At 32.0% G+C, this 25,010-nt stretch overlaps 3 protein-coding genes across 3 annotated transcripts; all 3 read right to left on the reverse strand.

Moving 5' to 3' along the window:
• Positions 1 to 2,093: 2,093 nt before the first annotated feature.
• LOC134273397 (uncharacterized) lies at positions 2,094 to 4,671 on the reverse strand. The gene is made up of 2 exons (XM_062755595.1): positions 4,302 to 4,671; positions 2,094 to 2,773 (listed from the first exon to the last, which is right to left on the reverse strand). Exons 1-2 carry the CDS (start codon positions 4,405 to 4,407, stop codon positions 2,409 to 2,411), a joined length of 471 nt encoding a protein of 156 aa, XP_062611579.1. The 5' UTR covers positions 4,408 to 4,671; the 3' UTR covers positions 2,094 to 2,408.
• LOC134273396 (uncharacterized) lies at positions 4,462 to 8,233 on the reverse strand. The gene is made up of 2 exons (XM_062755594.1): positions 7,707 to 8,233; positions 4,462 to 4,582 (listed from the first exon to the last, which is right to left on the reverse strand). The coding sequence occupies exons 1-2, from the start codon at positions 8,231 to 8,233 to the stop codon at positions 4,462 to 4,464; spliced, it is 648 nt and encodes a 215-aa protein (XP_062611578.1).
• Positions 8,234 to 14,474: 6,241 nt separating this feature from the next.
• On the reverse strand, positions 14,475 to 24,791 carry LOC134273398 (uncharacterized; the record flags this gene model as incomplete). Its single annotated transcript, XM_062755596.1, has 10 exons — positions 14,475 to 14,969; positions 16,244 to 16,413; positions 17,108 to 17,179; positions 17,329 to 17,393; positions 17,714 to 17,824; positions 22,222 to 22,282; positions 23,441 to 23,557; positions 23,861 to 23,955; positions 24,273 to 24,527; positions 24,707 to 24,791. Coding segments are annotated over 10 exons (1,147 nt in total), but the record flags the coding sequence as incomplete, so codon positions are not given.
• Between the last annotated feature and the right edge of the window lie 219 nt (positions 24,792 to 25,010).

Below are 25,010 nucleotides of genomic sequence, written 5' to 3' on the forward strand. Positions count from 1 at the left end.
TCACAGGACATGTTTTCAAAAGAATTAAACGGACTATAGCAATTTCCTGTTTACTGCCAATTTTGTTTAGAAAACCGATTCTACCCTATAACCTTTGAATGGGTAACCCTAAACCACTGGTCAGGAATTTAAATCACAATAACAATAGTAGGGGTGATATTTACAAACAAGATAAACATCTATGTGACATTCTCACATGTGTTCTACACAAAATATACTGGAGTCACCTGATGCACCCACGCACCGTTTCTGTCAGGTTGCCTCACCTGTCTCGTAGATCTTCTTGGAACTGGCGGTACACTGGTATTTACAGAGGGAGAATTTGATGATACATTACGATTCAGTGTGGAAGGATGGTAGTTTGGGTATAGTACCTTCACTCAAACCTTGTTCAACCTTACTAGTTGGAATTTTCTGCGCTTTCAACAGGTCATACTCCTCTTTTGTTACAACCCTGCAATGCGGTTCTGCATTGATTTGCTCAATAATTTCTTGTAAGTCCCTCTTACCCTTCGTTTCATCAATATCTTCTTGTAAGTCCTTCTTACCCTTGTTTTCATCAATACCAGCAGATGCCATGTTGATTTGAAAATGATCAACTGATACCAAATCGCAAGCAAAAATACACTTATCGCAATGCGCATTTGTCAACACACAAGCAATCACTCATTCAAATTCTGTTCAAACACAACTAGATACACAATAAATTGAAAAAAAAAGAAATATACACAAGTATACCTGTCTGCTTTGTCCCACAGTCCTGTTGTTCTCAAGTCCTGTGTTTTGGTTAGTAATGCTGCAATTGAGAAAGTGATCGCGCGCAGGGAATAATATTCAGCTGCTATATACTACTGTATGAGACACGCATCAACAAAATGTTCAACAGACAATGACATTGACGGACAAAAATAAACATTGACAGTCAACAAATGTAGCAGGGGCAGCAATTAAAAACAAGATGTTTCACTGTGATGATGTTTATTACAGTTGTATAAAATGAATCATCATATACCAGATTCTGCAATATGATAAAAAATACATTTACTAAATTTGAAATCACATATAACAGCAGAATCTATTGTCATCATAAAATTAGATAATTACTATATATTTCATTAGGCTATAAAATATTAAATATTGACATATGTCAATGAGTTATATCTCTTGACTTTAGATATACAAATGATATTACTCTTTACATATATTCACTTCATAATAGTGGATAATAACTATTTACAATAATATACATGTACATATAGCTACATACCACACTATGGGTATGAATCCATCTCTATTGTATTTTATCTATTATATACAGTATATGTCTCGTTGGATTATCTACAATTTATAAATAACATGCATACACTTGGATGACGTTGGTGTTGATCCATAGATAGTGATACCAGTCGCATCTGCATCTGTTACATCTAGTCGCCCGCGTGGCGCAGTGGTTAGAGCGTCTGCTCTAGAGTCGCGAAGTAAGGAGTCAATCCTTACGTCGCGGGTTCGAATCCCACTGCGGGACGTGGAGACCGGTCCTTCGGATGAGACCGCATAAACCGAGGCCCCGTGTTGCAGTAGGTGCTGGCACGAAAAAGATCCCTCACTGCTCAAAGGCCCTGAGTGCCGAGCATAGGACAAAATTTGTAGCCCTCCACCGGCAAGTGGTTGCGTCTCCATATGAATGAAAAATTCTCGAGAGGGACGTTAAACAACATGTAATCAATCAATCTGTTACATCTACATTGTACCATAGGACTGGCGGTAAATTCAGATTTTACTTTGATGTGGCTGTGGTTTATTTGCCAGAAGAACCACTGTTATTTAAGTCACGCCCACTTTTTTGGCACCAAGCTATAGTGTCAAGACCTTGACTGATGAATGAATGATCAGTGTAAATTTCCACACCCTAGCTGCTGAATGAATGATGTCGTATTTACACAAACAACATTGCACAAACTTCTGCACTACATGTAAACAGACAAAATAAGTGGCTACAATTGATTATTGTGAAAACAAATTAAAGCATTTTATTAATTCAATTTTTTTTCTTATATTGTCTTAAATTGTGTGCTTCACATATGCAACAGAAACATTTAAAAACTTTAATTTCTACAATGAAATCAAACTATAATTGCCAGCATTAGTCTATGCGAATATAAATAACTGGCTTTTTTCCTTGCTCTGCACTATGCATTGTACTGACAACTGTCAAACTTTAAATTCAAAAACACAATTGTTATACGAAGTAACACCGGCCGCGGTACAGGCAGAATTAGAACCCATTTTCTCAGTGGTTACAGACATCTTGCACTCCATTTCAACTTTCTCGCGTTTCACTTTCAGAGGCGGTTCCAAAACATTTGAAATGTTCTCTAGCATTTCTGCTGAAGGCCTTTTGTATTTTCTTACGCTTTGTATACTGCGATGTCCCGTACGGCCCATAATTTCCTGCTCTTCAATTCCGGCTTGATAAAGTTGAGTTGCACAAGTTCTCTTCCTTGAATGGTTACTAAATGCGCCTTTGAGCCCCATTCCTCACAAATACTTTTCATAAGCTTTGACAACTTATTGACACCAAGACACTGCTTACTAAATGTTTTCAAGCTATTCTTGTTTTCCAGAGGACGCCTATAAAATGGTTCAGAACCATTCTCATTAGTAGAAATCATTTGGACAAGTGGGTTGTATTCCTCGTATATAACGAAAAGCTTTGGGTCAGAAAACACGTGCGTAATAGTTTTTGGAGCAATGTGCCTTTGATTCAGTCCACCTAAAATTATAACAGCCATTAAATTTCTCATATTTTCGTTCCTACACGTATGAACTTTTCATTTCTTTGTCACAAATGTGTTTACCTCCCTTTTTTAAAGAATAAGATTAAAAAATATTGTAGCGTGTAACCTAATTTAAGGGTCCGTTTTCAGGAGATACAGGGTCAATTATATATAAACTTTTCCTCTGGCTCTAGCTGAGCCTATCGGACAAATTAGAAATTCGTTCGGACAAATAAGTTATTTGTTCGGACAAATTAGAATTACAAATTAGAAATTCGGATCGGACAAATTAGAAATTTTCGGACGAATTTACTTTTCGTTCGGACAAATAAGTTATTTGTTCGGACAAATTAGATATTTGTTCGGACAAATTAGAAATTCGTTCGGACGAATTAGATATTCGTTTGGACAAATTAGAAATTCGTTCGGACGAATTAGTTATTTGTTCGGACGAATTAGATATTCGTTCGGATAATTAGAAATTCGTTCGGACAAAATTATTTGTTCGGACAAATTAGATATGGACGGAAATTCGTTTAAGTTAATATTATATACAAAAATGATTATTCGTTATTTATAGGGGTAAATATTCGGAAATAATGGTTCTATATATGCTTGTCTTTTCACTCCCATCCCTCACACACCTGGGCTTTTTTTTAAATGAAACAGCAGCATACAATTAGAGGTTAATTCAGGGTGGTGCACATAAAAATATGCACTTCATGTTGTTTGTTAAAGTTATTTGTAACCGGGTACTATGATGTTGTTTGTTAAAGTTATTTTGCAAAGAATCAAAATAAAAAGAAGCATCTCCTTGCACCTGATTCCGTGACCAAGTTCCTAATTCGTCCGAACGAATTTCTAATTTGTACGAACGAATATGAGCACTCGGTGCCTCACCCTTACTCAGGATTACTACACCTTGTGCTTCAATTCAATTCCTTGGCTAAATACAGATTCGTCCGAACGAATTTCTAGTTCGTCCGAACAAATAACTAATTCGACCGAACGGTGCTCTGTACCCTAGCCTTATCTTTCTTTTTCCCTTTAAATACTTCTAATTTTTATTACTACCTTTAATGTTCTATTCAGCTTCCTGCTTCTTCTGTGGGTTTCCGCGAGAGAGAGAGCGAGACTGCCTCTGCAGTCGTTTATATAGCAAAGGGCTATACCATTCAAACAGGGATGAACAGGCTCTTGGACTATTCCATTAGTCCAGGTCACACCAACGTTTGAATGGCATAGGCCTTTTCATTACTCATTACAATACCTTAAGACGAAACGTAGCGCAAAATTAACATAGGTGTCGCATGCAAATTGAAAGGGGGTGGTAATTGAAAGTGGGGGGTTGGGGTTAAACCAATAAAATAAGGTAAACCCAATTTTCAATGTCTATATTATGTATAAATTTGCAAAAAAGCCCCCCTCCCCCCAATTACAACGCCTTAACTTAAATATTGTCGCAATTTATTTACCCTAGAAATAAAATATAATATTTATAAACTATAAATAGATGTAACTTACCCTTGTAGGTTTTGTTAGCTCTCCCATAGAATGTAAGACTTATGGGTTCTTTCTCCAATTTAAATTGATTCAGCTCTAGGTTTCTGTGCTCATCGGTCCCCCTCATCCCAAACAATTTGCAGTTATATAAGAAAACTGTACATAAAAGTGAGTTCGCTGTTCATGATCCAAATACTCCCTTTGACCAGAGTTCCTCCTCGTTGTCGCGTGATATGGGGTCCGCCTGACGCGATACTGTACCAACACCCTGTTTTGTTAACTCAGCCATTCTCGCACTCAAACTACCTCGAAAGGGAAAAAAAACTGGATTTTTTTCATCTAGAAAATACATGTAGTTTCCGCTTTCTTTCTGTATTCTCGTCAGTCCGGTGTAAAGACGAATAATGACCCCCATCGAATAATGACCGGGGGTCATTTTTCATTATTATTCGACGTCGAAAAATGACCCTTTTGCCCGTGGAAAAAGTGTCACAATCCTAAAAATTTGCAGAACCCACGTGAAGAAAAATGATCCCTGTAGGAAAATGACTCCCTGTGGATTAAAGCTGAAATTTTTAGGGGACGAAAAAATTAGATAAAGAAGCATATTGGCCAAAATGCTTACCTGAGCTAATTGGGAATAAATTGATGATATGTTGATCTCATAACATTATACAATTATAACTATATTTTAAGGTCAATGCGATGATTCAGATTATAAAGGAGTAAATTAGATTTATCGAGTCTAAAGGGTTAGGTAAACATTGTTTTCCGATGGTGGAAATCATCGTACTGACAGAAAAAATATTATTATATTCTCCGCTTGAAAAGCCGGAGAATATATAGTGATCGGGTTGTCCGTCCATCCGTCTGTTACGCTTTGGGGTATCCATCTCTTATCCGCAACTACTCATATATAAAAAGATGTGTTTGTGAAACAGTGCCCCTGTATGGCAACATAGCGACGATTAAACTTTTCTTTATTGCAATTTGAATACATTGGCCCCCAAAGTAGGGTCTTCTCACAAGAAATACATTTGCAAATAGGAAAGCACTAGCACCACTTGTTCAAAAGTAATGGTTAAGGATAAGTTTTTGAAAGGTAGGTCAAGCTCAAAGGTCAAACGGTCAAAGTTGATGGTTTCTTAAGAAAGGTTTAATGTAACAAGGATTACATATGTGAAGTATGAAAACCCTAGCCCTTATCGTTTAAAAGTTAAGGCCAAGGTTAAAGTTTTTTTCATAAATACGGAAATCTCCAAGGTCAACGTCAAAATGTCAAAGTCTTTGGTATCCAATGAAAGGTCATGCCAAAAAAATACTTATGTGAAGTATGAGAGTACTAGTATCTACCGTTTAAAAGTTATGGCCAAAGTGAAAATTTGGCATTTTTGTGTAAAATGGGACAAACTCCAAGGTAAAGGTCAAAAAGTCAAATTTGGTGGTAACCAAAGTAAGGTCTTGTGACAAGGAATACAAATATTAAATATGAAAAAGTCAATGCTCCAATAAATGAAAAGTTATGGTCAAGGTTAAAGTTTTTGCGGACAAACAGACCGCCAGATAGACAGACAGACATACAGACGGACACGATAAAACTATATACCTCCGAATCTTCGATTACGGGGACATAAAAAGAAATGGTCTTCAATTAGCTTTTCATATTATGATACAATATAAAGAAGACGTTACAAAAATGAAATGTTTGTTCTGATTTTCATATTAAATTCTCTGAAAAATATACTCAGAACTGAGTAAAAGGTGAAGTAAAACAAGAATTAAGAAATGTAAAGGATACTGTGTGCTTAATCAAAAGGTTATGTCTACATGTATAGTTTTGTTCATTAGAATGTGTATTTTACACCAGCCAATAGCTTTACAGAGCATATTTTTAGGTGTTATACCCACCCACCCCCTTACTTATTTAGGAGGAAGTCGATTATCAACAAAAGCAACAACAACAAAAAACTACCCTACCTTTATTTTTCTATAAGGAGGGACTAAAAATAAGCTTAAAATAATCTACTATTCTACTAATTTTCAACTGTTACTTTGCCACAATACTTTCAAGTATACCCCCACCAACATTAAAAGTATGCTTAATCATTGCATAGTAAATTATGATATGATAGTACTTATGTGAAGGCTTAACTTCATTTCAATATTTTATGTAGGGCCTCTTTCAGTATTATTGAAAGGTATAGAGTTTTATTTATATTTTTGCTTTTCATTCATAATTTTTTTTTTTGATTTAACGTAATGTTCTTTTGGGGGGATACAAAGAATATGTATTTGCAAAGATTTAAACTATCTTAAATCAAATAGTGGTAGTCTGCATGTATAGGATGGAACATATAAAAAATAAACAGCATCGAGGCGTCCTGTCATCCATTTCTATTTTTACTCACTCGTTCGAATGAAACCTTATTAATTCGAACAAATTACTTATTTGTACGCATCGATATTAATTCGTCTGCTACAAATTTCTACTTTTTCCCAACAAATTTTTTTTTCTGAAACAATGTATCAATGGAGTCAGTAAAGAAAAAAAAATTATATTCATAAATGTCATCTCCAGTGAGCGTTTGATCTATTTACATGTACCATCTTTGATTTTCTAGGTTTGCTCCTTTATCAGAATATTAAAATTAATTGATTGATTGTAATTGCTTAAAACTGATTTGTCAATATTTCGGCAGAGAGAAATGAGGATTTTTATTACCCCTACTTGCTAAGAAGAACATAGATCAAATCTATTCGAACAAATGCATGAATTACTCGAAGGAAGAACAATTATAATATACAGCATATTTTCCCCTTTCACCTGTTATAAATTTTGTATCACTTTAAAGGGAATCTATTCGAACAAATGCATAAATTACTCGAATTCTGACTGACGTTTTTCATACCAATTGTTAGTCCATTATTTATACACTGAAATGACGACGGACTTTTTCCGTTATTTCCTGATCATGACAAGGAGCACACGTCGGGTGTGACCGGTCGGCAGGGGATGCTCACTCCTCCATGGCACCTGATCCCACCACTGATGTTTCGGGGGTCCTTGTTTGCTCTGCTCTTGTTTTGTATTATTTTATGGACTTTGAGATTGAATACTGTTCGTTATCTCCATATCCTTCTTCGAAGGAAGAACAATTATAATATACAGCATATTTTCCCCTTTCACCTGTTATTAATTTTGTATCACTTTAAAGGGGGTCATTTTTTCAATGGGGGTCAAATTTTTATAGGACTAACATATAAAATAATGACCCCTAGGACTCTTTTTCTACAGAAAATGATTTTTTTTCTACGGATGAGGAGTCATTTTTTGTCGTTGAAAAATGACCCCCGGTCATTATTAGATGGGGGTCATTATTCGTCTTTACACCGGCACAAAGTTGATAAAGCATGTTAGGAGGGTACGGTGCTCCATCCTTGCGTCTAGCTTCAAGTACGAATTTGTTCATCCATACATTTACATCATTTTCTTTAAAATTCTCAATCTCAGGTATAGGCACGTTTGTCTGGCTTGTTCGGAACTCTCGCCATTCATCGAATGTTTTCTTACTCCAATTTGAGTTTTTCCTCGTATTTTTACTCTCAGTATCCTTGATGAGACGATTTATGTCCTCTTCCTCTTTTAGATCTCCGAAGCGCGACGGACATAACTTCACATCAGAATTCTCTGTATCTACTTTGATTTTGGAACTTCCGGTTTTAATATCACAAGCTTGATCAGTACTTGATTTCAAGTCTACCATCATTGTATTCACATCAGAACTTGTAATATTTTCCATTGGCAATGCATCAAAATCTCCGAAATCAATGTCAATGTCAAGGAAATCATTCTCACTAAAGGACAGATTTTCAAAATTTGATTCAGCCTCAATAAAGTCTGCAATCTGGCTCAACGTTACATCATCTATCTCATGGACATTCCACAGATCCATTTCTGTGAAACTATTGTAAATTTTAATTTGTCTTTACCTTTTATGTAATAGTAAGATCATATGAAGAGAAATCTTCGTCATGAAGAATGGGCAGAGCGAAGTGGAGCCCATTCTTCGTGACGAAGATTTCTCTTCATATGATCTTACTGACTTAGAACATAACCTCAGCCAATCAAATGAATGGATTACAAATAAACTCCTCCCACGGCTGTGTCATATATAAAGCTCAACTTGACCGCTCCTTGTACATACTAGTATCGAGCATGCAATCAATGTCGAACACACGCGGTGTCAGAATGGACTCCCAACCCATTCAGGTTAGCAGGGGATTATATGAAATAGCTTGATTTACTGGGAAAATGGTATGGTGAAGATATTAAAGTGACTGAACTAATGAATACCCATGTAACAAGAGTCGTAGTATCTACATTTTTGAAAAATTATTGTGTTAAGATGACAAGGCCCTAATCAGCAGGAGTGGGTATCGCTGTCTAATATCAAATAAAAAATTGATGAAAATTGTTATTAAATCTGTCTTTGAAGACAAGGTTCGTCTCTGATATACATGACGATGGTTGTATTTTCTGTATGTACAGAAATGTGAAAAAAATAATATTCAAAAAGGCGACAAACGATTACAATGGGGAAAAACGTGTAGCAAGGCCTACAAAGTTTAAATATCATTGTAAACAGCACGTGGGTTTTGAATAGTTTCTTTTTGTGTGTTGAACAAAGACCAATGAAGACACACCCATATAACTGTCAAGTGAACCAATCAGACACCGTTGAATTTTTCAGAAATAGAAGAATTCTTCACCACGAAGAATCGATTCTTGGCGAGAAATGGAAGCATTTGATTGGCTGAATAAGTAGGTTATGTTCTAAACAAGATTAGACACTGCAACTCTTTTCTTTGAATTTTCATTGGTCAATACAGTGATTGATTTTAATATTTCCTCATTATTATGCAGCATTCAGTTGACAAAAGGTTAACTCAACTTTTTTGATTGGTCCTCTGGTACAAGTAACTTACACAATAGCTATTGCTCCGCCCCTAGTGAATTAAAAACTGCGAGTGTATTTACCATGAACCAATTAATATCTATAGTGTAACTATAACTTATACCAAAGGAATATACCGTTTTTATGTCTGCCACTCGAATTGTGTATCAAAACTTAAATACATAATTAAAAAATCTTTAAAACATTTTCAAATTACCTTTGGTAAGTCCTAATCCTTTGGGTCAATATGTTGCTGGGGCAACTCAAAAGGCAGTGCATGTGTTACCTTGTGTAAATTGATATAGTGTTGTATATTTTTTTTTCTATGTATACAAATTCCGATTATAATAAATGTGTTACATGTGTACAATAACTTTCCAAGGAATATCCTTTGTGTTTATCTATTTGTAGGTACTCATTTAGATATTTTTTTTATACTGTCCAATATCTAACTTGTATTTATTCAGGATAACAAGACAAATACTCACAACATCTTGCATGTAACATTGACGGTCTTGATAAAACTCTCAATATACATGTATATATTGCAATAATTGTAAATTCGCAAAAAATAAAGCCTGCAGAAACTGTCCATTAGGGACAAATAACCCCGCGGGTTTTTCAGAGAAGGCGCAAATTCACAAATATTTATGGATCTATTAAGAGGTGTTCACTATTTTCTTAGAAACAATTTGAGTGAAAATATAATTGCTCATTATATTTTTTTAATTAACGAAACTAAGGTGCAACCAAATAAACCATCAATATAAATACATTAATTGTAACAGTTTTTTTTCTTTTTATTTCATTGAAAAAACAAATTGTAACTATTTGTCATGATACTCTACGAATTGATTGTTAAAAAAAACATTATACAGAATCAAATTAATCTATATAAATTCATATCAAATTCATTTTAAAAATAATAAAGTGCATTTCCTGAGCATGATACTCCCGTTAAATATTGCCATTCAATTATTATAAAAAGATAAGAGTGCAAGAAAATCTTGTCATTCTTTTAACCTTTAAAAGAATTAACATAATTTTTTCCATTCCTTATAGCCTGTGGTGTAAGCATTAATTATAACAAATAATCATCAACTGGTTGCATTATAGCTTGACAAATGCCCCTCCTCCACAAACATACACATACGCACATATCTTTCATGTGAAAATGATGATATGAATTTGGTCACTTGATATTTTCAAATATATATATAAATATATATTTTAAAAACATATCAATTTAACTAATTAATTTTAAAAAGTTAATCTATATCAAATTGATTTTAGAAATATGAGACTGGCCATCAAATGACAAATGTTATTTAAACTGACCAGCACTTCTGTCTAATTTCCAAAGGATTCAGATAAGAGCTGCTTGATCAGAGAAATGCTCTAACAGAAGTAATTGAGACAGCTAGCTTCCCTACATAGAACTCATTAATTAATCTTTGACTGGATGCATGACCACTAATTACATGTACTATCAAGGGATGAATGGAACTTAACTTTCTCCTTTATAGTGCAATCAAAATACATAATTGCATGCATCATTCTGAAATTAAATCTGAAAACAAAGATTTGCATAATTTTGTTACAAAGATTTATACTGAAAAAAAATTGTGTAATCTTGATGCATAATTTTGAATAAGGTTCCTGCATGATTCTTAGATTTGTAGAGACTATCTACTAAAATTTATTTTTCTTAATACTTGATTTATTAGGATTTGATATCAGACTAAAAGTTTCAATCTGAAATTCATATGGAGAATGGGCATGCTGATTCCAATCCCCCCATACACACACAATATAATTAATTTTAATTATATCATACAATATCAATTAGTTTATTACACAATTTCATAGTTTATTATACAATATCAAATTAGTTTGAAGTTGCTTTTTCTCAAATTCATTAAAATAAGTTAGGCTAGTCATTAAAACCATTTACAGCTGATTCCTTAACCCAGTTAACAGATAACAACTGCTTGATCAGAGAGTTCTACCAGTTAGCTCCTTACACTAAAACAATTAATTTCTCTCTAATTTAACACGCAATGTTCTGTTATCATAATTCTCTTTGACCAGTGCTTGATAATTATACTCTTGGGAGAGGTAGATTTTCTCTTATAAAATAACATTTGTTATATAAGGATATTGCAACAGTCTTACATTTTTGGGATTGTGTAATTCAATAATATTTACATTTGCAAATGTTTCCCTTTATATAACAATACTGAAAGCAAGCGTTTTTATAACTGTATAAATACAGGTACGGGGTCAAGAGGTCATAGATGTTCGTATGGATAAACGTTCGACGTAATTTCTCAGTGACGTCATAAAGGGTCGACGCGCGTTCAGTGGATTACATACATTTGGGTTTGAACAATAATGCATTTCACATGTTAAAAGTCACAATCAGGCAAAGAACTATATGCGGTATATTGCATATATTTGCCCCCACAAAAGTCAAATTTTTAAAATAAAGGAATTCAATAAATTGTGAGAAATATGACTTAACGTCAAAGCGTATTCACAATTTCAGTCACAAACTAGGATTGGACAAAACAACAATTTTACATTTGGGTTTGAACACACAAAAATAATGCATTTCACATGTTAAAAGTCAGTGCACAATCAGGCAAATTTAAAGAATGAATAAGTCACAAATGTAAATATAAGTAATAAGGTATCATTTTCTGAGTGTTATTGGGATGTAAAACGGGTTGGCACATGATCAAATCTTCCATAAAGCCCTTCGGGCTCGATCACGATACCTTATTTCTTAAGTAAAAGATTTTTTTTTAAATTTCACTTTAATTAAAGGTCACGGTGACCTTGAAATAGGTCATGACACACCGTCTATCCAAGACGCATAAATTAGCCAAGTTTGATGATTGTAGGTGTAATAGTTTTCTAGTTATGAGCCAAACAAACAACAAAAGAAAAAAGAAAAAATGCCTGTAAAGTGCAGAAAAATCATCCAATCACGATGAAAACACCAGTTGCACACTTTCATATGGAAAATAATAAGTGTACAAATTTTCAGACAAATCCATCCAATAGTTTCTGAGAAACGGTCCGGACAAAATCTTGTCTACAGAAAGACGGACAGACGGACAAGCTGATTCCAATATACCCCCTAAATTTCGTTTGCAGGGGTATAATTACGTTCATCGCGAGCTCGTTTTGTGTGTCATAAAAACATTTACATATTTTTCGTAATGATATTTTAATTCATTAAAAAAAATGTACACCGCTACCCTTTTATCGCAAAATGGAAGAATAGCTAACCTGAAAATTGGATTAAATTCTAACGTCAAAGAATATTTAATATACAAATTACATTCACTAAAACTCCACTGAATAAGAAAGTTTACTTAACTCGATATACATTCCTGATACATATAATTTATCATCATTTGTAAGACAGTGTTAACATGTTAATATTCATTGGTTGATTATTGTAAATACATGAAGAACAAGTGTCAGCAATCTAAGATCATACCTTTTCCGAAGATTTGCCTTTTTTACTCATGCTGTTAAAAAAGATATGCTGTTTTGTACAAGTCTAATATAAACCAATGGAAAATTATATATCTTTAGTTTATTATCATTTAAAAGTTTAATAACATTTTAAGATTCATAATGAAATTGTACTTTGGAAAAAGACTAAATAATTCTTTATAGAGTGTTCTTCAACAATTATAAAATTCAAATCGAGTAAAACAATTTTCAAAAACATGTTAATTATTTTTATTTTTAAAATGATTTTTCATTAAAAGTGTGACTTTTTAAAATGAATATCTTAAATCATAATCAATACTACAATCCAATTTTATTACCTATTTTATTTGCCTATGAAGAATAATACATACACAAAAGATTGTAAAACGAGTTATACTTTTTCCAATATGTAACACTGTTTTTCGGTATGAGTGGGTATTCGCTCCTTTTTTGAAAGATAATCCTCAAAGTTAGCATACAACTATAAATAGTTTGGTTTACAAAATATGAAGCAAGGACCCATTATACCATAAAAATACAATTTTATGCATAGCATTTGTATTATTTTCGACAAAAACTTGAAGTCCACAAGATTAATAGTCATATCACAAACATGATTTAAATGCCAGTCTTCATTAGGTGTTGTGTAGCATAGTGGTTAGCGTGCTAGTCTCAATAGAGAATGCTAAACGCTTATACGTAGGATTTTATTGCTAGGGTTTGAACCCAATGGATACCACATCATATTTCTTTTCATAAAAGAATGAAATTTAACGAAAAAATTTTCTAAGAATTTTTTTCTTTATCTTGATTTCATAAATATCAATAAAGAGAACTTTACTCCAATACTAAATTCAAAATTTGAATATATGTCTTTTATTAATTATAGCTGCAATAATGCAATCCTTTCCGATTTTTTTAAAGCTGATTTCCCCCAAAGGGAGAAGGCAACATTCTTGCAGCTAGACTTTTATATATCTGTAGCTAGTAGGCTTTCTGCACGCTAAGTTCGCCCATCTCCTTACCTGAAGAAAATATCAAGTGGTGAAATATAATATTCAACGAGTCACAGCCCTTGGTTACAACAGAGAGAGCAAGTGTAAGAAGAAGCAGATTTTTTTCTTGTAAACCAATGAATATTGATTAGAAACTTCTGAAAAATTGACAATTCTTAGTGTTCGTGTCGTAGGTAATTTCAGAGCTTTACACGAGGGTCATTAATTTTTGGAGGTCCGTGTTTACTTTCTTTTTAATTTGTATTGTTCAATTCAGTGTATATAATGGCCTAATAATAAATATGAAAAACGTCTGTCAGCATTAAACTTATTAATGATAAATTGTATTTAATTGCTGACAAGCTTAATAACAGTATCGAACATAAAACTTATAAAACGATGACGTTATACGAGGCGTCTGATATTCTTGTTTTAGATACTTATCAAAACTTTAACTCGTTTTAGAAATTATTCATACGTAGAGCATGATCTCGCTTAACGAATCAAGTAAGAGTTATGAGCCCTGTTTGAATATAAAGCTAAAAAGTGAGGGATATTCGCGATGAAAAATTAAAGTCATTAGATAAAGCTCTTTCCATGATCAGCGAAAGTACAAATTGTCAAATTAAATCAAAGACCCTTACTCAAATTAGGTTTATATGTCTTTACAGCTTATACACCAAGGCAATGAAACATGTCAAAGTTATTCTGTATATTAAAACAATGACACAGTGATATAACAAATATCTACTAAGGTAGAAAAAATCTTCAGATTATGTAAACATAGAATTTTATTGTTTCTCACTTCCTGTCTATGACAAATCACTATAAATTATTAATTCTGCCTGTTTATCTACATTTGATATACTACATGTAACTCAAACCATGTGGAATTGTTCCTCTCTTCAGAAATTCACAAATGAAGAGTTTTAAACCATATTTTCTCAAATTTTCACATACATGTATATCAAACCTAATAATTTTTATAATTTATATGTCAATATTAAATGTGGGATAAAGACAAGTAGCATAAGCAATAGAGCTTTTAGAAGAAAACGATTCTAAACAATTCGTCTGATTATCATATTTTAAACATCCATTTTCTATAGATGGTTAAGTCGCCATTATTTCCTCGATGTATTCATCAACTTTTTGCTCCAAAAAGTTAAGTGGCACTGCCCCACATCTCAAGACCACAGAGTGGAAGTCTCTTATGTCAAACCGTTCTCCTAAAAATGAAGGAAACGCATCATTATACACCACACGGTGTTAGGTACATTATAATCAAGGCCACAAAATTATTTTGGTTTCAGACTTCAATGTACAGCAACTATTAAAATGTACTTCTTCAAAAGGTTCATAAGCATGTACATGTATTTCTAACCTACAACTTTTTCCCCAATAGCCCCTGTCCTTTTCAGAACAACCATGCCAAACAAGGTTTTTATTATAAATACTCAATTATTTAAGACGAAGAATATTTTTTTAACGAAAACATTAAATTTTTAAAATGAAATGCAGAGAAAACTGACAAAGGAGGAGAATGGTCATTGATATGATGCAAACATGTAGTAGTTATGTCATAAAAGGGTCAAATTCTACAATAGTATCTGTTTTTAATCTTTATTGTATTACAATAGTTTAATTTTGATACCATAGATTTTAATTTTCAGATTATTATAACATCAATATATTGCTTCGTCATTGGAAAAGTGTTTATCTGTTAAACTGAAGTTTTGATTGACTCGAAATGACGATGTCTTGAATCGTTAATTGTCAAGATTTGAGATAAGTAATCATCATCAAGATCGTAACATTGACAATTTGCAAACGTTTAATACCTGTGGTACAATTTTTGTCTCAGTTTTTGAAATTAAATATTTAAAGAAAATTGCAAAGGTTAGAAAAAGACTTTAAGGCAACTCTGGATTTCTCAGGGGTCTATTGAATATGCTCTGATCACATATTTCTATGGCATGTAATTTTCATGAGATCACACACTGTATGTAATTTTTACAACTTTTCAAACAATAAATTCTCTCCTTATTATTTTGAAAATATCTTGTAGACTCATGGAATTGAAAGAACTTTGTTTATGTATTGTTCCATCTGAAAAGATATGTAAATTTTTTCTCTTCATTGTCATAACATTATATACCTATCCTTTTCATAAGGCAGGCTGTTTTAAAAATTTCATCAGTAAATGATTATAAATGTATGTTTATAACATGGTGCTGTTTACTGTTTATTAATTGCTTAATGCATGTGTGTTGTTATTGTCGTAAAAATGGTAAATGCATTTTTCTCTTTGAAACCATCTTTGAATAAAGTTTTTCTTATTTTAAATGGAGGAATTTTAAAAGTACAAAAAGGAGAGGGCTGCAAACACAATACCTATCAACATATTTAAATAATAAAAATAAAATTTTCTTCTTAAATAAACCCTTATCATAAACTGCAGATTGTATAAAAAATTATTAATCAAGTATTCATGTTCTGTTACCTAATGCTAGACTGGCTTTCTGTCGTAGTTGCTTTAGTTTTATTTCACCAATTTTATAGGCACATGCTTGTCCTGGCAATGTAACATATCTTTTACATTCCTTTTCCAAATGTTTGGCATCCATGAAGATTTTCTCTTTCATGTAATTCAGGGCCTCCTCAAAAGTCCAACTTAAAAGGAATACTTCCAAGATTTGGTTGTCAAGAAATGAAAATGAAAAAAAAAATTCTGGAACGATCACAACTGCGGCCTTAACCCCCTTCCCCGCAGTCACGCATTTTAACGCATATACCATTTCCTATTTCTGACGCAAAATCACGCATTTACCGTTTCCCCGCAATCACGCATTTTCACGCACTTTAAAAAGTTCATTAAGTCTTCAATTTATTGCCAAATTCCAACTATTTCATACTTGCTTAATCTCATAAAATAAGAAAAATTATTTTCTAATTAAAATAGTACGTCATGATATCGTTTACGCTAAACTTTAGAGAAACTTGTACCCCGCTAGAAAGTGCTTCCGGGGAAATGGTAACGAAGTATTTCTATGACGTGAGGATTCAGTTTATTTTGCATAACAATTTTGTAAGTTGTAAAGTGTTAAGTGACTGTTATGGCCTTATAATAATGTATATGTAGTTGTTTTACATAAATTGAAATTTTTAAAAAAAATAGTTCTAACTAATTTATTTATCTAACCGACCTCAAATTTCTAAATCATTAAAAATACTTAAGACTAACATACAAGAAGGCAAAAAAAAAATCAGCTTTCATAATGGTTTTAACAATTTGTTTTTCTTTACAATACTTTCAGTAGGAGCTCTTATTTCTCGTAACAGTATGAATACAATAATCATAACTTACCCAAAGGCATGAATCCCTGTATCAACAACAAGACGAACAGCTCTCAAAATCTCAAAACAGTATCGCCCAAACCTTAACAAAGGAGCATATCAACCAAAGATAAGATGGTCATCAACGATTCAAGTGAAACATAGGGACAGTATTTAAGACCAAAAAACCATAAACATTACCAAATAAGAGCAGAGCTAATCTTTCATAATGTTAACTTCAATGTCACTTACAAGGTGTAGTTATCCTCATACAAGCCGAGTTCTTCTCCCAAATATTCACAATACAGACCCCAACCCTAAAGTCAACATTATTTACGTAGTATCTGAATAAAATTTCATAATGCACATTTCTTACTAATTTCTAGTCTTAAAATAATTACTTTAATATAGAAGTTTTATGAAGAGACTTCCTTTTACAATCGACGACTGACTTCTACAATTTAAAGAGAGACAAACTCCAATTACTGAAATGTTAAAGTAAGCTGTCGAATTTAAAAGTAAGTCTCTTCATAAAACTCATATATGTATTTAATAAAAAATTAGTGGTAAAGCATTTATTAATTTAACAGGAAATTTCCCCAACCCAGTAATTGTTAAAATACATGTTTAAACATACTTCCAAATGTGCAGTATACATTGGAAATCTGGAAGGGACAACAGAATAGTGCAGATCCTCTTGAGCTCTTCTGAATTTATGGATATCCTTTATTTCCATAGCAATCATTCCCTGAAATAGGAATATTTTCTTAAATCATAACATAAACTTAACAAAGTGCAGTTTTACTATCACGAAAATAATCTTTTAAATACGTATTTGTGAGGAATATTGCGGCGCGTCGGTTTTCCCAAATAGACCCAAATGGAAACAGATGGATCCAAATGGAAACTCAAATGGACCCAAATGGAAATCAAATGGAATATTGAATATGTATTATCGTATTTTATTACTTATTAAAATGATTGAAATAAATGAACTTCAGTTACAAATTGAGTTTTTAATTAACAATTAATTTCTATATGTTCTTCAAATAGAGCCTATGGCCTGTGCTATTCGACAAAATCCGTAGATAAAGGGTATTTTAATTCCCAATAAAGATCAAAAAATAGAATGTAAAATAAATATGTTCGCAGACACAACTATTTAATAAGGACGAAGAATCTATAATAAATTCCTTCAATGTGTTAGAAATATATGAAAAAGCCTCTGGGGCAAAAATCAATTTCTCAAAAACAAAGGGCCTATTTATAGGCAAATCAAAAGGTAAAACACCAAAATTTAAAAAGATACAGTGGATAAAAACTAATATAAAAACTTTGGGGGTAAATCATGGATATGGTATTGATACTAATGCAATATGGTTGGAAAACATAGAAAAAAAATAATGAACAGCTTGCATGTCTGGAAAACTAAGAACCTTACATTCAAAGGGATAACTTTGATAATAAAAAAATTAACAATTCCAATTATTGGCTATGAAATCGAAATGAGGGGAATACCGGATATATATGCAAAACAAATAAATGACATTGTGTGGTCTTTTATTTGGGAGAATAAAATAAATAAAATTGACAGAAACGTGTGCTGCTTAAGCAAGAACGAAGGAGGAATGAACATGATAAATATATTTAATTTTATAAAAAGTAAACAAATAAAAACAATTTATAAAATCATGCATTCAAAGTTAGAAACATGGAATGCTATTGGTAAAACTGGTTACAGAGTAAAGATATGCATTCAAGTCAAGAATATTGCTTATGCACTTGTTCAGATTTATCTCCAATTTCCTTAAATAACATGTCTAGTTTTTATGATAAAGCTCTCATCGCATACAGCGAATTTCAGTCAAAATTTAAGCCAGAGAATCGAGAGGAAATACTTAACCTTTCACTCTTTGGTAATAAACTTATACAATTCCAAGGGAAAAGCCTATATGTGGAATCATTTATTAAAAGTGGTTTATTAAAAATTAAAGACATTTAGAATGATGCGGAAAATTGTTTTAAATATAACGACACCATTTTTAATAAATTAGTAGACAAAAGGTGTTGGATATTTGAATATAGTAAAATAAAATCAGCCATTCCCAAACTGTTTTATCCAATACTGAAAAGAAACAGTTCAGTATCAAATAGCGAAACAAAACTTCCTTATAAATTGAATAATAATTCACTCATAAAAAGAGATACTAATAAAGTGGTAACCTTTGAAGATATCAAGTTAAAGAACATAGAAAAAATATTAAACAAGACAATAATTCCAAAATGTCAAGAAAAATGGGAAAATATGTATCAAAATAACATACAGCCGAACTTTGTTTGGGACAGTATTTCAAAAATGAAAGTTGAAAATAAAATTCAAGAATTCCAATGGAAATGCGTGCATAATATATTGTATACTGAAGATAAATTAAGTAAAATCGGACTATCCAATGGTTTATGCAACCTATGTAAAAATCATAAAGAAAATCAACAACACCTCTTTTTCCATTGCACAAAAGTGAAAACAACACTCAAATTACTAGAAGATATAATTGAAAATGTGCTGCAACTAAATGGAACTTTACAAATTGACCAACAAACAATAACATTAGGCTACTTGAAGAAACCGCAAACCCAAAGAACCGTTGTTAACATTTTAATATGTATTTATAAATGGGTCATATGGAAAACAAGAAATAAAATTAAATATGAGAATTTAAAAATTACTGACTTCAGTATTAAAAATGCATTCAAAAATGAAATGAAATCGAATTTTTCACTGTTACAATCACATGATTTGACAAATTTCAAAGAGAAAATAAATCATATGTTTCAAAATATATTGTGATTCTAATACTAGTTATAGTATTAGTAGTATATGCTGCCGTGATAAACTATATATACAAATATGTATTCACATTTAAATCCACTATAAGACACACTAGTTTTTTGCTACGTTATTTTTCTTGTAACTGGAAACTTTATGCTCAAAATATGATTCAAACTATGTATGCGAGGAAAAAATATTCATATCTTTGTAACATTCATTCATTCTGATGTGTTTTTTATAATCTAACTTTATTATCACAAAACTCTGTATATTGATCCTGTTCATAAGATGTAAAACATAAAAAGACCCGTATTTTGGGGTGACCCGGCGCCCTAAAAACTAGTTACATTGAGATTGATATAGACTTCTTTCTTTTTTTCACACAATCTCCACTGCAATAAGGGCCATGCTTCTATTGGTGTTAAACGAATACTTTGTTTTTATATATAAAAATGCTAAAAATTTCCTTTGAGATATTTATGTATATGTATGAAAATGAAGCTTCAATAATTATATATTGGTATAATGTGAAAAATTCTGTGATTAAATTGGAAATATATTATATAATATTATATCGATCCAGGGAACTCCTGGTATCCCTGGTGAAGTATTACCAGAGGGCTTCTGTGGAAGTTTTGCCTCACTGTTATGTTGTACATTATTGAATAAATGATTTTTTAAAAAATCTAATATTGTATTTTGAGACATGATTTTTGAGAGTATTCTATATATCAGCAACATTATTTGGGGGGGGGGTTGACCCCCCTCCCCAATTAAGTTATTACAAACGGAAAAGATCGTTATTTGGATTACAATTTAAGAAAAAATAGTATTAAGGACAGATGATACAATCAAATTTTTTCAAAGAATTTGAAAATTACAACTTGGGTCATGTTTAAATGAATAAAATGAATAAATTTCACCGCGTAGTTTTTAATTTTTTATACGCCCGTCTTAAGACGGGACATATTATGTAATAGGCTTCATGTTCGTCTGTCTAGCTGACCATTCTTGTCTGCCTCATAACTTGAATACTATTAGGCATAGGATTATCAAACTTAGTTAACTGATACTTCTTGGGTAGACGGGTAGAAGAATTTTGATAGCAGAAATTTGCATTTCAAATTAGAGAGAAATTAATGAGTTTATTGTAAGGAGCTAGCTGGTGGTCTAAGAGCATCTCTAGATCTGATCATGCAGCTGTTATCTTAATTTATCTCTTGGGGGTGGGCAAAAAGAAATGGCCTCATAGTTGCTTGTGTTAAGAGTTCTTGATGGCCAATTAGCCCAGATAAAGATCTCTCAATTGGTGTAATGTAATTAAAACAAATTGATGTTTTAGTGTAATAATTAAAACTCAATTAGTATTGTATAATATAACTAAAAATAATAATACATGTGTTCATTAAAAAAAGTACATTTCATTTTTTACATATTTGCAACAAATTGCAGTCATGTCATATAAAGTCTAAAGAATAATTAATTTTTTTTTATTTTTCATTAGACATTTCGAATCCATTATTTCATAAAATATGCAATAAACAATTTAAAGCTGCAGATGGATATTTGTTAAGTTCTAACACAGCCAGTTTGGAATTATATGATGCATTATTTGTTATAATTAATTCCTACACTGTAAGTCTCTTAGAGATGTATGTACAATATTTTAAACATAATAAGCAATGGAAATCAGATCATTGACATCTGTGTCAATCTGTTAATGAAAGTTACCTGATTTTCTTGCAACCTAAACAATTTATGATTGTTGAACAATATTTGACGGGCGTATCATGCTGTGGCGGGGCACTTTATTAATCAAATTTGTACAAAAATGGAATTTAAAATGAAAAATATTTGTATAGATTAATAAGGATGGTTTCAGAAGGGCACACTTTTGAACATCACAGAAGGTTTACAATTTCTTTATATTCTAGAAATTATTATTTGCATCATTTGCAATTAAATTAGGCCAAAAAATATATTCCAATCAAGGCATCCATTTTTTGTATCATCTGTCCTTAAAATATTCTCCTTTTGTTTTAAAAGTTCATTATTTTCAATATTTTGAATAAGTAAGAACATTTGGGTCCATTTGGATTCCATTTGGGTCCCTTTGGGTTTCATTAGGGTCCAGAATATTGATATGATACCCATTAAAATAGTGATAATGAATCAGATCAATTCTTCTTCAAAACATGTTGGATATTGAAACAAAAAAGTAACTCTTGCTTCAATATTTGATGCAAAAAGTACAACGTATCTACTTCATGAATATCGTGACACTTTTTTCTCAGATACTTTTAACAGATACTGACTTGAAAATGATGTCCAGGCTCTCCTTCATGTAAACTCAAAGCTGGTAGTTCATATTTTGGACTGAAAAATGGATGATTATAGAACAATTTCTGTTCATGGATTTCAAGACAATGTTACTGACTAATCAAACAGTTTAGAGTACACAATTATCTCAGTGATATTTGCAATGTACACTTAAATAGGAATTTAAATAGAAGCTATTTAAAACAAAAATAAAACAGGAATCGAAAAAATAAGTACATGAAAGTAACACTTAATTACTTTAAATAACTTTTAAATAAAAATATCTGATGATACATGATGTATTATTGCAAAGCAATGGATTAATTTTCATGCATACATTTTGTGTGTTAAAATCAACAATGGTAAATAATCAATTGGCTTTCAAAAATTAAAATTATTAAGAATTATTTACATGTATCATACAGCATGTAAAATGTAAAGTGATGTACACACCACGCTGTAAGACCATAAACTGAGAACAGACTTCAGTCAAAAATTTTATTTTAACTAAGTTCTTCGGTATTTTTCTATTAATTTTCCTTAAAAATCTTACCCTTTGGTTAAGCGTACTTGTATATTGTAATATCTAGTAAGTTTTTCCAAGTAATAGATGTACTAATTTATATTGTATTACACTTTTGTAAAGTCATTTTGTATCATTGCCTTCCAGGTAGGTCATCTGTACCGATCTAGTACACCCAATGTATAGACATGTTGTGTCATTATCTTCCAGAAAAGTTAGGTGTATTGAAATAAACACCCCACATAAAGCCATTTATAATTTTGAACACAGAATTAAATGTGTAAGAGATGATTAAACAATATAATTTTGAAAGATATAACTTTTAGAATTGAAAAATATCTTTTCTCAGAGCGGGGGATTGTCCTTGCCTTGTACGCCTCCATTCTTTGTGAACGTGCAAGGGTGTGTCAATCAAACCCGCTAAAAATATAAAGTTTTAATAACTTTTAAATGAAATAATATTTTTAATTAATTTTTGTGTGAAATGCTGTTAAAATATATAATTCGTGATATTATACAGAAAATATCAACTTCAAATCTGTGTCCAAGTACCTTTACGATCATTACCTTCAAGGTAAGTTAGATTACTGATATATTACACCACATATCTATTCATTTTATATCATTACCTTCCAGATAAATTAGATGTACTGATGTAGTACAACCAATATATAGACATTTTGTATCATTACCTTCCAGGCAAGTTAGATGTACTAATGTAGTACACACCAGGCCTAGTTCCATCAGGGGACCCACTCATGTAGAACGCCAATGCTCCACCATCCATAAGGGGCGGAGTGGCCTCTATCCTAATGTTAATAAAAATGGTATGTCTCAGTAAAATCAAGTTTACTGTACTGTTTAGAATTTGAATAAGAAAGAGATGCAAATTAAATCGCTGTGCATTTCAAGCTTTAGACTTCTTATTATAAATGGAATGGATCTTTTTTTATCTCTATACAAACACAAAGCCTGGTACACTTTGATTTATAAGCATTGCAAAAGTCAAAGACTTCTTTAATAAAGAATTCAAATGTATAAAAGCTATATTCATCAACAACCAGAAAGAGAAAGAAGGAAAAACAGAGACGGAGATACACAGACTAATTTACTTCAGTTTAGATTTTGGAAATTCCTTAAATAAAAGAGGTAACTTTGGTTGAATTTTCTCAAAACATGTCTTCTGTACATAATCAATCAGCTCTTCCTGAAAAAAATAATAACACAGGTACAGTATAATGTCACACCATGGAAGACATAAAAAAGAGAAATAACACGTTGTTCTTAAAACCATGGTACTGGTATTTCATAATTATGATTTTAGCCAAAATAATTCCTTTAGTTAGTCTAACAGTTAAACTTCGATATCTTGAAAACATATCTTAATTAATAGAGAAATATGAAAGTAGATTGGATTCCCCTAATTATTCTTTCATTATTTAACACTTGTTATCTCGAATGATCAGATATCTCAGTTCAAGATATAGATGTTTGACTGTACACAAAACATGGACATGAGCGTACAGGAGTTTTAAAGTGGAATTCATCCCTTTTGGAAATGTCTTCTTTAAACTTCCTTATATCTGTTCCATAGCCTTCCTCCTGGGTGATCTTTTTCATTGCCTGCGTGATTCTCTCCACCTCTTCCTGACCTATGTTAAACACTTCCTTTGGGGTCATTGATAGAGAAAGATGAAAATCCAGACATGCCTGATATAGCTCCTGACCATTAGGGAGGGAGGAGGCCGCTACATCAGAGCGTGTGTGCTTCAAATAATCCTACAAATGTCACAGAGTACGCCAGTGTACAAGTCTCTGGAACTCAGATTTGAAGGTGTTATTGGATATTACAACGTTTTACAATAAATAAAATGTAAACGAATTTCAACTTTGCTGTTATTTAAAAGGACGGCATGAATACCAATAATAATTCTTTTAAAACAAATGCATCCACGTACATTTTCTATATATTCAGCCAATTCTTTAAATGCTGGTCTCACGATGTTTTGTACAGCCTGCTTTGCTTCTGCCAAAAGTTTGTCTCTGGTGAAAAGAGAATTATTTGCATAATTATATAAGCTAAAAGAAACGCATGGTAAACTTTTGAGGTGTGTTTCTTTAATTTTTCTTCATGTATTTTCCAGTATTCCTAACCAACATTTAAAATCCTTTAATGAAAATGTAACCAAAGTCTCGTTTGATTTTGCCTTATAATTCATTTCTGTTATTTAAACCCTTTAAAACCTGATTGACAATATCTAC

This window comes from Saccostrea cucullata, unplaced genomic scaffold, assembly GCF_032062105.1.
Source record: "Saccostrea cucullata isolate Sc308-1 unplaced genomic scaffold, CSIRO_AGI_Scuc_v1 ctg19970, whole genome shotgun sequence".
Taxonomy (NCBI): domain Eukaryota; kingdom Metazoa; phylum Mollusca; class Bivalvia; order Ostreida; family Ostreidae; genus Saccostrea; species Saccostrea cuccullata.

Excerpts from the sequence above, each read along its gene's own strand:
- LOC134273397 (XM_062755595.1), bottom strand. The coding sequence starts at position 4,407 with ATGAGGGGGACCGATGAGCACAGAAACCTAGAGCTGAATCAATTTAAA. Across the intron at positions 2,774-4,301 it reads AGCTAACAAAACCTACAAGG|GTGGACTGAATCAAAGGCAC; the intron begins GTAAGTTACATC and ends TTATAATTTTAG.
- LOC134273396 (XM_062755594.1), bottom strand. The coding sequence starts at position 8,233 with ATGGATCTGTGGAATGTCCATGAGATAGATGATGTAACGTTGAGCCAG. Across the intron at positions 4,583-7,706 it reads AGACGCAAGGATGGAGCACC|TTTGAGTGCGAGAATGGCTG; the intron begins GTACCCTCCTAA and ends CTTTCGAGGTAG.